This window comes from Lynx rufus, unplaced genomic scaffold (genome assembly GCF_022079265.1).
Source record: "Lynx rufus isolate CCGP_SWC_20201006 ecotype Redwood Valley unplaced genomic scaffold, mLynRuf1.p SCAF_9, whole genome shotgun sequence".
Taxonomy (NCBI): domain Eukaryota; kingdom Metazoa; phylum Chordata; class Mammalia; order Carnivora; family Felidae; genus Lynx; species Lynx rufus.
In genome coordinates this window covers 112,282,004-112,295,638 of record NW_025814897.1, presented here as the reverse complement: position 1 = coordinate 112,295,638, position 13,635 = coordinate 112,282,004, and the positions used below count along the sequence as shown (strand labels likewise).

The window sequence follows — 13,635 nt, the reverse complement described above, 5'->3', positions numbered from 1 at the left end:
GGGTGCCGGCTCCTGACCGCTTGCAGCCGCACTGACTCGAGCGGTCACTCTCGAACCCTCACGCCCAGGACAGCCGGCCCTCGAACTACGCCGGTTTGGGCCTCACGGGGCCGCTTCTATGCGCTTTGTGTATGAACACGGGACAGGGCCCCGCGTGCATTTTCTCTTCCTCGTGATTTTCCTGATGCCATTTTCTCTAACTCGCTCTATCGTAACAACAGGCTCTACGATGCACCTGACGCCCGCGACCCGTGTTCCTCGCGTTCGGCCGCTCGTGGTGTCGGCGAGGCTGCCCGTCAACGGTGTGCTGTTAGGAATTGGGCTTCGGAGTCAGAAGTTCTACTTGGGTTTTCAACGGGGTGGCGGTGGGGAGTGGACCCTCCTAACCCCAGGTCGTTGCGGGCAGAGGGGGTTACCGTCCCTCCTCCCGCAGACCAGGAGGCTGGGGCTCACGGAGGCCGTAGACACAGGCCACGGAGGGCAGAGGCCACGCGCCTGGTCACAGCGGCTGCTCCGTGGGATGCCCTGTGCCAGGCGCTGAGGGGGGCCGAGGAGTAGGGCTGATAACTGAAGGCAAGGGCTTCTCTCTGGGGAGAAGAAAAGCTTCTACGATAGACCCGGTGACGCATTTGCCCAGCTGTGCAGACAAACTAGACGCCCCTGAGTTGTACTCTTTCGGTGGGCGAATGGTGGGGTGTGGACTCTATCTCGGTAAAGCTCTTTAAAGTAAAAAAATGGGAAGAAATGAAACTTTCAAAAGACCCAGCTTGGGTGGTGGCAACGCTAAGCCTCCAGGCCGCAAAAAAAAACCCAAAAGAGACCCTTCTGAGTCTCGTTTGCCTCCTCGGTGAGCCGCTGGGCGCCTGGGGGGCTCCCGGCCCGTGACGCCGCTCTGGAGCCGGGCCCAACCCGAGGTGCTACTGGCACGTAGGAAAGCGGGGGTCCCGCACCTGTCCGTGCACAGAGTTCAAGCGCTCTCGGGGGCCGATAGCCCACAGCCCCCGCAGCCCAGGGTTCCCGGGACATTTGCCACCATCAGAGGAGAGTTAGGCGTCCCCCCCACTGGTGGGCTCCTGGCCGGTGCTGGGCCAAAGCCCTGCCCTTAAGAGTGACGAGGGTGGCCAGCCGGTCCACCCGGAGTCTCCCAGGCAGAGACCTGGCCTGGCTGGGGGCAGAGATTCCGCCGTAAGTACCACCCGGGCTGCTCTCCGGCTTACAGCCTAGCCAGAAGCAAAAAAAAGGGGAGACGGGGGCAAAGACCCGCCCCTGCGTAGGCCCTGGGACCCCGCAGCCTGTGGGGGGAAGGAGGGCCAGGTGCCCAGGCTGAGGCAGACAGATGGCGATCCCAGCCTCCCCACCCGGGGCCCCCAGCTGTGTGACCCTGGGCACGTCCCTTCACCTCCCCGCGTGGGGCCGAGCAGGACTGTCTGTAGGCCTTCAGGGCCCGCCAGCTCCAGGCAGGTGGGCTCGGGGCCCCGTCTCTCTCCCACTGCTCCTGCGGGGCCTAATTTAGAGTGAGTTGGGGGCCTGCAGCCAGCACCGCGTAGGAGAGTCACGCCAGTTGGCGGGCGGGGACCACATCACAGGACACTGCTCCCTGTCCCCTCCCCTTCCCTGGCTCCCTTTCCGGGGTAAGGGACTGGAGGCGTGGGGGTGGGGTTACAGGGGGTGACCCAGGCACCCGACAGGGCTGGGAGGTGATCAGGGGTGAGGGCACCCAGAGCAGAGATCTGGGGGGCTGGGAGCCCCTAGTGAGGCAGGCTGGGACCAGGCCCGGGGGTGCCCGTGCTGGGGTCGGGAAGAGACCAATTAGTTAAACGGCAGCGGTGACCATTTGGAAGCAATTAACAGGGTCGCTATCACCGCATTACCCACCCCCCACATGGTTCCGTATTGGCGGGAGAGGGGCCCAGGTCCCCGTGGCGGCGTGGGTCCTGTGGCTGCCCCAGCCCAGCCGCCCACCCCAACTCTGTGCGTGAGGTTCCTGCCGTGCCAGGAGAGCACCACGAAACCGGGCACCCCTCCCTCGGCTGGGCCTGAGCGTCGGGACCCAAGCCCAGGCCCGAGGAGGTGTCCGGGGGCTTGCTGGGCCAGGAAACCCTGGGGGGGAGTTTGGGGGGGGGGGGCGCAGGGAGCTCTAGACGAAGAGGCTGGGTGAGCCGTGGCCCGGAGCCTGGAGGAAAGGCCTGGGCGGTGGACTGGCGTGCAGGCAAGCAGGCAAGTCCCGTGAGCACCAGCAGAAGGCGACGCGGGTGGGGGAAGGCAGGGGTGGGTCTTCCGCAGCTCCGTCTGACTGCAGGGCAGAGGCCGACGCCAGGGTCCAGGGAAGAGGAGAGAACACAGCCCAGGGAGCCGTGCCGCCTTGGAGAAGTGACACTGACAGAAAGCCCGTGGTGAGCGGGAGCCTCCGGAAGGGACAGCTGTGGGTCCCGGCGTGCCTGCTGATACGCTGTCCTGTGGGTGGGGCAGGCTCGGAGCTGGTCGGGTGGCAGGGACGTTGCACGGCTGATTCCACTGGGTGTTACCACCTCTGAGGCATTTCATACACAAGGAGCGAGCATCTCCGAGGGGCGATGCTACACGGCCACGGTCACATGGCTAGGAAGTGGCTCGGCTATTCATTCGTTCATTCATTCATTCCAGGAATGTGTAGTGAGGGGCTCGTGTGTGCCATCCCAGGCCAGATCTGGGGGGTGGGGGGAGCTCCAGGGAGTAAGCTCCCCTCTTGGCTCTGTGCTTGGGGGCTTCCCTGGGGGCTCCTTAAAGCAGGCACTGTCATTGAGAATCTGGGGCTCCGACCATCAGTGGCCTCGTCTTCGGATTGTCCACGGGCTCTGTCTAGACAGATTCTGGCCAGGAGTCACCTCCCCAGGGATTGAGGCGCTGGGTGATGCCCTGCAGAATGTCCCCCCAGGGGACACCCAGGACCCGGCAGGCACTGAGCGTGCTCAGGTGGGCTCACTGAGGACCGCTCTGTTTGTGTTAGGCCAGGGCGGGAAGAAACGTCCCGGGGGGAGGGGGGGGTGTGTTAGTTCCTACAGCTCAGGGGAGTCCCCTGGTGCCCTGCACACCTGTCCCTCCCCTGGGGGACCAAGGTCCCAAACCTTGACGCTGGTAGAAAGAACAGGGATGCCAGCCCGGGCCACCGGCCCCCGTGGGTGAGCTCTCTTGTTGAGTTGAGCCTGTGGGTCCCATCTGGCTGGCTGCTGGCCAGGGGCCTGACGGAGGTGGAGGCCAGGGGAGCAAGAGAAGGGAGGGGGGCTGTGGCTTTCCCCAACACTCTGTCTGAAGCCCTTCCTCACCGGGGTCCCTAGGGGACAGGGTCCCCCCTCGGGCCAGGGGCCACCCGGAAGCCGCTGCTCCCCCAGGACAGGCATGGCCGCCACCCCCGCTCCTGCCCCCGCTCATGGCTTTCGTCTCCCTCCTCGGTGGTCACCAGACTGCTACAGCTTTTCTCGGATATTCCCCGGGCTCCCCCGGCTCTGTCTCCACTTGGCGGTCTGTCCCTCCCTCTCTGTCTCCAGCTCTCCCGTTTTTTCCCCTCTCGCGGCGGCCTCTCTTGCTCTCCAGCGCTGTCTGTCGCTGTGCCTCTTTTCTCTGGCTCCCCCGACCCCCTCCCGCTTCCCCAGCCCCCTCTCTGGCCGGCTGCTGGGACCCGAGCCTCCGAGGCCGCCCGACGTGCGCCAGCCTCGCCCTCCCGGATTCTGCCAGGTTGGGGGGCGCCGCAGGATAAAGCGCCTCCCGGCCCGGGCCGCCCCGCCCCGGGCCACCAGGACAGCGTCGCGCTCCAGCAGGGAGCCCCGGGCGCGGACCCAGCCCCGGGGTCCCCCCACGCGCGCCCGCGCCCCGGGGCCCTCCCCTCCGCCGCGCTCCGCGGCCCCCCTTCATTATGCGCCTCCTTTAATGGGCGTTCGCCAGCGCGACTTCCCCGCAAGTTGTTTTCGCGGACATCAGTCATCGGCGGCGGTCCCATTGTGCCGGGGGATTGATGGGGGGCGGGAGGGGGTGACAGGGCCTGGGGCGGCCGCCTCGAGGCCTCGGTCTATAATTTTCGGAGGCATAATTGGCCTGGGGGAGGGGGCGGGGGCGGGGCGGGGCGGGAAGGGCCCTTTCGGAGCCGGGAGGGCGCGCGGGGGCGCGGAGCCGCGGCTCGACGGCGCTGCGCGGGGGGCGCCCGGCCCGAACCCCGCGCCCCGCCGGGCTCCCCGCCCCTCCCGCGCCTCCGCCCGGGCACCACGTCGGCCTTTTGTTGCCGCACCGTCTTTTCTTCCCGCGCTGTGCGCAGCAACGGAAATTTCACCGGATCCCGGGTGAAAATTAAAGGAGGTGCCTCCCTCCCTCCCTCCCTCCCTCTCTCCCTCCCTCCCTCTCTCCCTCTCTGCCCCCCTCCCTCTCCCCCCCAGCCCCCGCTCCCTCCCGCCCCGCCCCCGCTCGCCGCGAGTCCGCACCGCCCCGCGCGCTCCGAGCGCCCCGGCCCCGCTGCCGCCCCTTCCATGGGCGCCGCGCTTGCCTGCAGCCGCCGCCGCCGCCGCCGCCGCCGCCGCCGCCGCCGCCGCGGGGCGGGCGCGATGCCACGATGGGCCTGATCTGGCTGCTGCTGCTTAACCTGCTGGAGCCCGGCTGGCCGGCCGCGGGCCCCGGGGCGCGACTGCGGCGCGATGCGGGCGGCCGCGGCGGCGTCTACGAGCACCTCGGCGGGGCGCCCCGGCGCCGCAAGCTCTACTGCGCCACCAAGTACCACCTCCAGCTGCACCCGAGCGGCCGCGTCAACGGCAGCCTGGAAAACAGCGCCTACAGTGAGTGTCGAGGCGGCGGCGGCGGCGGCGGGGGCCCCCGGTGGGGGGGAGGGGGGGGAGCAGGGTCCGGAAGGGCCTGGCGCGCCCAGGGTGCCCGCCGGGGTCCCCCGCCGCCTCCTGGCGTCGGGGAGACGAGCGCGAGGGGAGCTGGGGGGAGGGGGGGCCACGTCCGAGGGCACGCGCGGTAGACACCCCCGGGGCGCCCCGCCCGGCTGGGTCCCGGGGCCCCGGCAAGTTTGAGCCCCGTGAGTTGGCGGGAGAAAAGGCGCCGGACGAGGCGGGTAGGGTCTCCTACTATTTTGACGACCTCTCCTCCTCGGGCCGACCCCGGGGCGCCCCGCCGGCCCCTCCGCCCTCCTGGAGCGCGGCCGCCGCCGGGAGAGTCATTTCCCGGGGCCCGAACCGCCGCCCTCGGCCGCAGAGCGACAGGCAGGGCGGGCGCCGCCTCGGTGTGCGGCCGCGGGATACGAGCTAGGCGCGCGGAGGGACGTCCGCCCGGGTCCGGGGGCACAGGTGTGCTCCCGCCCGGCCCCACGGCCCGGATCGGGCTCCAGCGGGAGCCCCGCGGGCGCCGGGGTTTGGCTCCTCTGGCCGTGGGGGCCCGGGCTCGCGCTGAGCCTCCGGGAGAGGAGCGCGGGGGCCGGGGGCCGAAGCAGCTCCGCTTGGCCGGGAGCGGGAGACCCGAGCTCGGGGCGAGGCAGGGACGCAGCGGGGAGCGTGGGAGCGTGGGGGGGACCCGGCGTCCTGCGCGGCAGCCCGCGGCGCTCGCCCCCGCGCCGAGCGTAGGAAGCCGTGCGGCGGCGGGAAACCGCTGCTTCCGCGAGGAAAGCCGCAGCCCCGGGAAGGCGCCTTCGGAGGACGCCTCTGGAGCCGCGCGTGGGGGGCGAGCTGTCGCCAGGGCGTCCCGGGGGCCGCAGGATGGGGCTCCCGGAGCGCCCGCGCTCCCTTCCCAGCAACGCCCCGGTTCTCTCCAAATCCAGGCTCCCGCAGAGCATCAGAATCCTTGCAGCCTCCAAGGCAGGCAGCTTGGGGGCAGAGGAGCGCGCGGGGCGCAGCCACCCCTGTCCCGCATCGCGACGCGGCGCCGCCGCCCTCGGCGCGCAATCCGCCCCCGCTGCGTCCCGCGGACGCCGGAGGCCCGCGGCCTGCATGGCCCCGCGTCTTGGCCCTGGGATTGCTGCTGTGCTGGGGGCCCTGGAGAGGCCATCGCTTTGACTCCAGAGCCCCTTGGAGCCCTTGGGGGGCCGGGGGGGGGGGGGGACAACGGCCCCACCGGGGCCTTTGTTGCAGGACCTCTGATGAAAAGGCACTCCTGCGTTCAGAAGGAAGCTTAGGGGAGACTTAAAGTCCTTCCGCGCAGCGGGGATGGGACAGCCCAGGTCAGCTTCCCTTTGTGCCCACCGGCGTCTAAGCCCGCTTCCTGCTACTGTCCTCTGTGGCGCTTGGACCCTGCCCTGCACAGTTACCTGCTGCCCAGGCCCGCTGCCAGTGAGTTGCCGTGGCTCCCTCAGTGCCCTGCGCGCAGCAGCCCCGGCTTCACCCCTGCCCCAGACTCCTCAGATGCTGTGGGGTGTAGACAATGCGGTTGGAGAGCTCCCGCACCGCTCTCCGCAGCCGGGGTTGGAGCTCCGGCTCGCCCACGTGGGGGTGGTCTCGGGAAAGTCTCCTAACCCCGGCCGTCGCAGCTGGCCTGTCTGTCGGATCGCGCAGCCGGCTCGCCGGGTGGCTGAGAGGCTCCCGTGTCCCGAGAGACCCCGCACCCGGCAAGTCAGCGGGTAGCAATGTCAGTTTTCTTCCTCCCCTCCCGTGTCGGAATTCTTCTCGTCGGAGAAGCCTTCCCCGACGTTCCCGGGGCTCTGCCTCCCATCCAGCAGTCTCTCCTTTCCCTCAACCTCCCGAGTCAACCCCCCCCCCCGCCCCGCCCCGCTTAAGTGTGTGTTGCCCTCACCTCCCCGAGCCTGGGCGAGGCTTGGGCGGGTCCAGGGGGTCCTCGGCCCCTCGGCGCGCGGGGCTCTGTGGGGGGCGCGGGGAGTGACACGCCTTCACACCGTTCCCAGGTATCCTGGAGATCACGGCGGTGGAGGTGGGCATCGTGGCCATCAAGGGGCTCTTCTCTGGACGGTACCTGGCCATGAACAAGAGAGGACGGCTGTACGCTTCGGTGAGTCCGATCTCGCACGTGGGCAGGCGTGGATGGGGCGGCCATCTCCCTTGGCCACTCGTTAGGGGACAGAGGGGACATGGGCAGTGTAACGCTCTGTCCGGGGACCCGCAGAACCCGAGCTGGAACCAGAGCCTCAAGCCCCGGGGTCTCGACGCCCGGGGCGGCCTCGGCTGTCGGTGGCGGCTGCCCGTGTGATTGCCTTGGGGCACGGACCCCCGGGGAGGACCCCACGGGGTCACACTTGTCTTATGTTCTCCAGTGTCGCTGGTTAGAAGCTGCCCCTCCACACATTTTTGTTCACCATCGCTGCCCTTCCCCCCACGGTGGCTGAGAGCGAGGCAGAGATTGTCCCCCGAATCTCCACTGAAATAAATAGACCCGGGCAGAGCTTTTCTGCGGGCTCAACCAGGGGTCTCCTGGGGGGACGAGAGAGGGAAGCAGGGCACGGCACAGCCAGCCCTCCCCCCGGGGATGGGAAGGCGAGAGCTGAGAGCTGTTCGTTCTCAGGCCGGAACACAGAGGAAGGACCACAGGGCCCGCCTCCCAGGCACCCAGATTCGGAATCCAGTCTACACAGCCTGGGGCCTCCGCAACAGAAAAGGGTCCCGTGACTCTGTGGGCATTGGCGGTGTCCTTCCCCCAAGGGCAGGGGTGGGGACGCATGGAGTAAAACGCGTGTAAGCAGGAAATTTGCCGTCTCCAACTAGTCATTACGCGCAGTTCGGCTGATGCCTCCTTGGGCAATGAGAGGTTTTCCGTCCACGGTAACCTAGACGACGCAGCCCGAGGACCATCTCCCCGCAGCTCCCTCTCTCCGTGCAGCAGTCTCTTTGCAGGGGACCCACACCAGCCTCTCCCTGCCCGGAGAGGTCGGGGAGCTGGGCAAAGTGTGATCAGCAAAACCCTCTTTAAGCTGCCGTCTCGTCCCAGACCTTCCGCCGTTTTGCCGAAGGAGATGGAAAAGCTGGAACGCGCCCAGCTCTTTTGTCTGCCTCAGGGGCCACTTAAGAGAAGCCGTGTCTGGGGGGAGGGACCCCCCCTGGCGCCCAGCCTCTTCCGCAGGTGCTTCTAGAGTCTGCAGACACCCGACATCACGGCTTCTCAGGATGTGCCCTCAGGCCGGGCTCTGGCCTGACTTTTTTCCTTGAGGGGCATCGTGGCTTCGCTGAAGCCTCAGCCCCGTGCCCCTGGTGCCCGGCGGGCAGGACTGATTTTCTGTTCCTCAAGTGGCCTGAGGCCATCTACAGACGCCCCTTGTCCGTTATGGAGAGGGGCCCCGGTGAGGCGTTCTCGTCGCCTTGCAGGGGTGGTGCCGTTCTTACGGGTCCCGAAGGCCATCATCCGCACTGAGCAAGTTCATGGATCGGGCGGGGAGGGCTGAATCCGGAGGGGGAGCCTAAGGCCTTTGCCACGTCTCCCATGGGGGACCCGGGCCCAGGGCTTTGGGGGACAGCACAAAGCATGGCCTGGGGGATCCCCGTGGGTCAGAGTCTACCTGTGGCTGCTATTGGTTAGATCTGACAACACCGGCTTCGCCTTCCCTTCCCTTCCCTTCCCTTCCCTCCTTCTTTCCTTCCTTCCTTCCTTTCTTCTTCCCTTCCTTTCCCTTCCCTTCCTTTCCCTTCCCTTCCCTTCCCTTCCTCCTTCCTTCCTTCCTTTCTTCTTCCCTTCCCTTCCCTTCCCTTCTCTCCCCTCCCCTTCCCTTCCCTTCCTCCTTCCTTCCTTCCTTTCTTCTTCCTTTCCTTTCCCTTCCCTTCCCTTCCTCCTTCCTTCCTTCCTTCCTTTCTTCTTCCTTTCCTTTCCCTTCCCTTCCCTTCCTCCTTCCTTCCTTCCTTCCTTTCTTCTTCCTTTCCTTTCCCTTCCCTTCCCTTCCTCCTTCCTTCCTTCCTTTCTTCTTCCTTTCCTTTCCCTTCCCTTCCCTTCTCTTCCCTTCCCTTCCCTTCCCTTCCCTTCCCTTCCCTTCCTTTCCCTTCCCTTCCCTTCTTCCTTCCTTCCTTTCTCCTTCCCTTCCTTTCCCTTCCCTTCCCTTCCCTTCCCTTCCCTTCCCTTCCCTTCTTCCTTCGTTCCTTTCTTCTTCCCTTCCCTTCCCTTCCCTTCTTCCTTCCTTCCTTTCTTCTTCCCTTCCTTTTCTTTCCTTCCTTCCTTCCTTCCTTCCTTCCTTCCTTCCTTCCTCTCTCCCTCCCTCCCATCCATCCATCCATCCATCATTCCCCTGGCATTCATTCCTTCATTCACCACTGCCCCGGGCATCCATATGTCACACTCTCTGCTGGGTGTATGCATCGGGATTTTACTACATGTGGATCCGCTCCTGTCATGGCTTCCAGAAGCTCCCCATCGCCCACACGTCACCACTGGGGTGCCTCGGCCCCCAAAGGAGCTGCCCGGACCGCCTTCGGCTCCTCCCTTCCACCATCTTTCCGTAACCCGTGTACCCTCCTGAACCCCTCTCGCTTCCCCAGGACCAGCCACGCCGGTCACCCTTCCGTGCCTTTGCCCGACTGCAGTGCCCCCATCAGAAACGCCCGCTAGAAAGGGCCCACCTCTCCCCTAACGACTCTCCAGGTGTCACCTCATGGGCAAGGTACCTCTCAGCCAGCCTCCCCTCACTCCTGCGGCCGCCCTCCCTGCACACCCCCTGCCCGGTGCCCTGGGGCTCAGAACCGGCTGGGGTCGCAGCCACGCCGGCCACAGCCACGCTCTGCCCCAGGCTGGCTTTTCTGGAGCCTGCGAAGGAAAAGCAGCCTCCCCAAGGTGGACGGTTTCAAGGAGAGTTTCAGCAGGTGGCACCAGTGGGTGGGGGGGGACTGGGGGGAGGTCCCTGTGGAGCAGAGGGTCTGGGGCGGGACAGCCGGAGGAACCAGCGAGGCTTCGGGAACCGTGGCCGCCGTGAGTCCCAGCTGGGGCACCTGGAGGCCCTGCTAACCTTCCTCCTGGGCCTCCTGACCCCTCTGGGAGCCCCTACAAGATGCAAACTCTGCGGCCCCCCCAGGACCCCCCCTCGGAGGGCCTGAACTCCTCCCTCTCTGAGGCTCACAGGACTGAGTCCCTTCAGTTGCCCCACAAAGTGCCCCTGCAGTGAGAAAGCCCGCCCTCTGGCTTCCTGATTCATGGCCTCGGCCGTGGGCTACGACACCCTGAGTTTCTCACAGTTTAGCGTGGGGGCCAGGCACCAATGTAGCCGCCTGGCACGGGGGTCAGCCCGGAGCCCACCCACTCACCCCCGGACGGCCCCTGGTTCCCACGCTAGGCGGGGGTTGAACGCAGACCAGAACGGTGCCACATCCCCGTGATTTGGGGCCTGCCGCCACCCCGGGCCTCAGTTTCCCCGTCTATAAGGTGCGGAGGCTGGTCTTTGTCCATGGCATCTGTACTGTGACCCGGGGCATTCTGGGCATCCCCTGAAGGGTGGGACAGCAGAGGGGACAGCAGGGAGGTCCGGAAGAGCTAGAACCCGGCCCCCTTCCCTCTGAACTTACACGTCGTCGGGAGACAGGTGTTTGGTGCTGGAGCATTGTGCGGTCCTGTGCCCTTTGCAGGTCACGCGCTGCCCACTTCGCGGGCGTGGCTCTGACCAGCCTCTGACCCCCTGAGAACGGGCCTGCGGCCCTTGGGGCCACCTCCACTCGGTAGCAGCCGCCTTTCCCCTCCACAGATGGAGACAGACCATGAGGGTCTCGGGCTCCTTCTGCCCAGCTCTGCCCGTCCCCCAGCCCTGCCCCTGGGCCCCAGGCTGAGGAGGGACGCCCTGGGGGTGCTTGGCACGCCCACCCCTTCGACCCGGGGCGCCCCACGAGGCGGCCCAGGGGACGCTGGTGGAGGCCCCTGGAGTTACCAGTCTGTGCCTCTCGCCCTCCAGATGCCCGCCTCTGAGAAGGCAGCGCCCCGCGTCTCAGCCCGTGCCCCCCGGGCTGCCCCAGGCCCACACAGGCCCCCGCGCACCCCCCACTTGTGCTGGGGCGCCGCCACCCCGAGCCGCCCTACAAGAGCAGCGTCTGTGCGGTTCATGACCTTCCGCCTGGGCTCCTGGCTTCTGGTCCACGCGCATGGGGCAGGCGCCCCGAGGCCAAGGCGGCCAGTCTCAGAGCTCAAGGCCCAGAGCCAAGTTTCGTGCAGGCGCCAGGCTCCTGAAAACCCCACGAAACCATCCTTCCCGTGCTCTTCTCAATATTCGTTTCTTTTCTCTCGCACGCACGCTGTTCACAAGGCGTCCGGGGTGCCGTCCTCTCCCTGTGTCCAGACGTCCTGCCAACGTCCGTGTCACCAGCGGAGATTTCGGGCAGGCCCCACGTCCGCTCTGCTGACACCGCCCCGCGTCCCCGTGCCGGGGATGCCTCCCTAGTCAGTGCCTGCGGCGGGGGGGGACAGGGCTGGGGGAGCCACAACGCCCGGGGGCTCAGGAAACCGTGGCGGAAACGAGCAGACCCTCGCGCTGAACCCCGAAAGTCAAGGCCGCGGACCCGGAGGGGGAACGGGCACAGCCCGGGCGTGGGAGCGGGTCAGATCGGTGCTGGGCGCGCGCCGGGAGGGAGGAAGGAGGGGAGGGGGGCCCCGCCAAGGAGCGGGGGGTCTTTGAGACCCCGGCCGCCGGCCTCGAGCGCGGGGCCTCCCGCGGCTGACCGAGGCGTCTGGCCCCCTGCAGGAGAGCTACAGCGCCGAGTGTCAGTTCGTGGAGCGGATCCACGAGCTGGGCTATAACACCTACGCCTCGCGGCTGTACCGCACGGCGCCCAGCGGGCCGGGGGCCCAGCGCCAGCCCAGCGCCGAGAGACTGTGGTACGTGTCCGTGAACGGCAAGGGCCGGCCTCGCAGGGGCTTCAAGACGCGCCGCACGCAGAAGTCCTCTTTGTTCCTGCCCCGCGTGCTGGACCACAAGGACCACGAGTTGGTGCGTCTGCTCCAGAGCGGGGCCGGGCTCCGCGGCGGCCCGCCCGGGCCCCCCGGCAAGGGCCCCCAGCCCCGGCGGCGGCGGAGGCAGAGGAAGAGGAGCCGGGGGGACCGGGCATAGCCCCCCACCCCCACCCCGGACCCGGCCGAGGAAGGCCGTCCACGTTCTGGCCCCAGGCCGGCTCCGAGCCCCCCGGCCGACCCGGCCCAGCAGGTGCGGGCCGGCCGGTGCCCGAGTGCCCACCGTCACAGCCGATCACCGCGGCACGGCAGGTCTCCGGGACGCTCCCCGCTGCCCCCGTCCCTCTCCTGCTCTGCCCGGCTGCCGTGTGCCTCCCGGCCCTCTGCGAGTCTCTGCAGCGCGGTCGGATCGGAAGGGAGCGCCTGCCGAGGGGGGCCGGGCAGGGAGGGCCGCTTTACGTGGGCGGCGTGTGGGTTTCCGTTGGCCCGGAGCCCCCTCGGCCCCCCCGGGGGAGCCGGCTGTCGCGGGGGCGTCTGTGTAACCGAAACATTAAAGCGTTGCATTCGACTAAGCTGTTTGCTAGATTGCGACGCAGCCTGAGCCCGGGGAGACCCTTGCCGTTTTTCCTTGAACCCTGTTTGCTTGCGACGATGACCGCGTCCGTGCCAAATCGCTCTTTTCAGACGTAAGACGTATCCTGAGGAATAGGGCTAACGATGCGTTTTCATGCCCTGGTTTGGAAAGCGGCTGTTTGTCGAAACCAAGAGGTGGTTCGTGCGGACGGAAAGCATAGGCTGATGCGTGTGTGTGTGTGTGTGTGTGTGTGTGTTCCTGTGCCCGTGGGGGCACACGCGTGCATGCATGAGTGTGTGCGTGTGTGCACCTGCACGTGGAGAGAGAGAGAGACGGGTTTCCTTTGTTTGGAACCCCCCCCCCACAAAAAAAACTCCCTCCATCGTGAAGCTGTGTCTCCGTGGGCAGTTTTAAGCACCTGTGCGATGTGCCAGGTACGAGCCTCCCTGAACTCCTTCACCCCTGCAACCTGCCGGGCCCAGAGGAGCAAAGGCCGTGCACCTGCTGCCCCCACCATGGCGGTGGGTGGGGTCACCTGAGGCTAGCCGGGGTGAGAGCCAGAGGGCACAGGCAGTGGCTCGCTTTTCTCAGACCTTGCAGGGGGAGCAGGTGAGGGGTATGGAACGAGATGCTACAGGTTCCCGGCGTGGCCCCCCGGGGTCACAGACGAGGAAGCACGTTCGGGAGGTGAGCTTGCCCAGGCCACATCGCACCCACCCTGCACCAAGATGCCCCCGAAACAAAGGGGGCGACGGTCGGGGGCTCAGGGTTAATACCCAAAACAGATTGGATGGGAGAGGTGGGAAGGCAGCAGCTCCTGGGCGGGGGGCTGAGGGCCAGTCGCAGACGCTGCCCTGTTCCGCTCTGCCTCCTGAGCGGGGACAGCTGGCCTTGTCCCCAGGAGGCCCCCGGTGCCCCTGCGGGAGGAGGCACTGGCCCCCCCACCCAGGCAGGGAGCCAGGCCACCCACGTCAGGCTTGGCCGGCCTCCTTCTGTCCAAGTCACATGTTTGCAGGACACTGGGCTGGTGTCACAGGGCGTGACTCTTGCCCTGGCCCCCCCCCCCGGGGACATCACACTGCCCAGCCCACCAGCACAGAAGGTCTGAGACCCCAGCGCGCCAAGGAGGCCCCAGACCCTCTGCGTCTACTGCAGCTCGTGTGTGAATCACGTCCTTCCCTCCGTCTCTTCTTGGCAGATACAAGGCTCCTGGGGACCCTCCTGGGGGTGGGGCGGTGGGCACACAGGTAGGA

General features: G+C 67.3%; 1 protein-coding gene across 1 annotated transcript; it reads left to right on the top strand.

Annotated features, from left to right (window-relative positions):
- Window positions 1-4,576: 4,576 nt before the first annotated feature.
- On the top strand, window positions 4,577-11,968 carry FGF3 (fibroblast growth factor 3). The gene is made up of 3 exons (XM_047072104.1): window positions 4,577-4,796; window positions 6,854-6,957; window positions 11,603-11,968. Exons 1-3 carry the CDS (start codon window positions 4,577-4,579, stop codon window positions 11,966-11,968), a joined length of 690 nt encoding a protein of 229 aa, XP_046928060.1.
- The last annotated feature ends 1,667 nt before the right edge of the window (window positions 11,969-13,635 follow it).

What these genes read in the sequence shown, in the direction of transcription:
- FGF3 (XM_047072104.1), top strand. Translation starts at nt 4,577, where the DNA reads ATGGGCCTGATCTGGCTGCTGCTGCTTAACCTGCTGGAGCCCGGCTGG. An exon ending in CCTGGAAAACAGCGCCTACA is followed by an intron (nt 4,797 to 6,853) that starts GTGAGTGTCGAG and finishes CACCGTTCCCAG; the next exon opens with GTATCCTGGAGATCACGGCG. An exon ending in GAGGACGGCTGTACGCTTCG is followed by an intron (nt 6,958 to 11,602) that starts GTGAGTCCGATC and finishes GGCCCCCTGCAG; the next exon opens with GAGAGCTACAGCGCCGAGTG.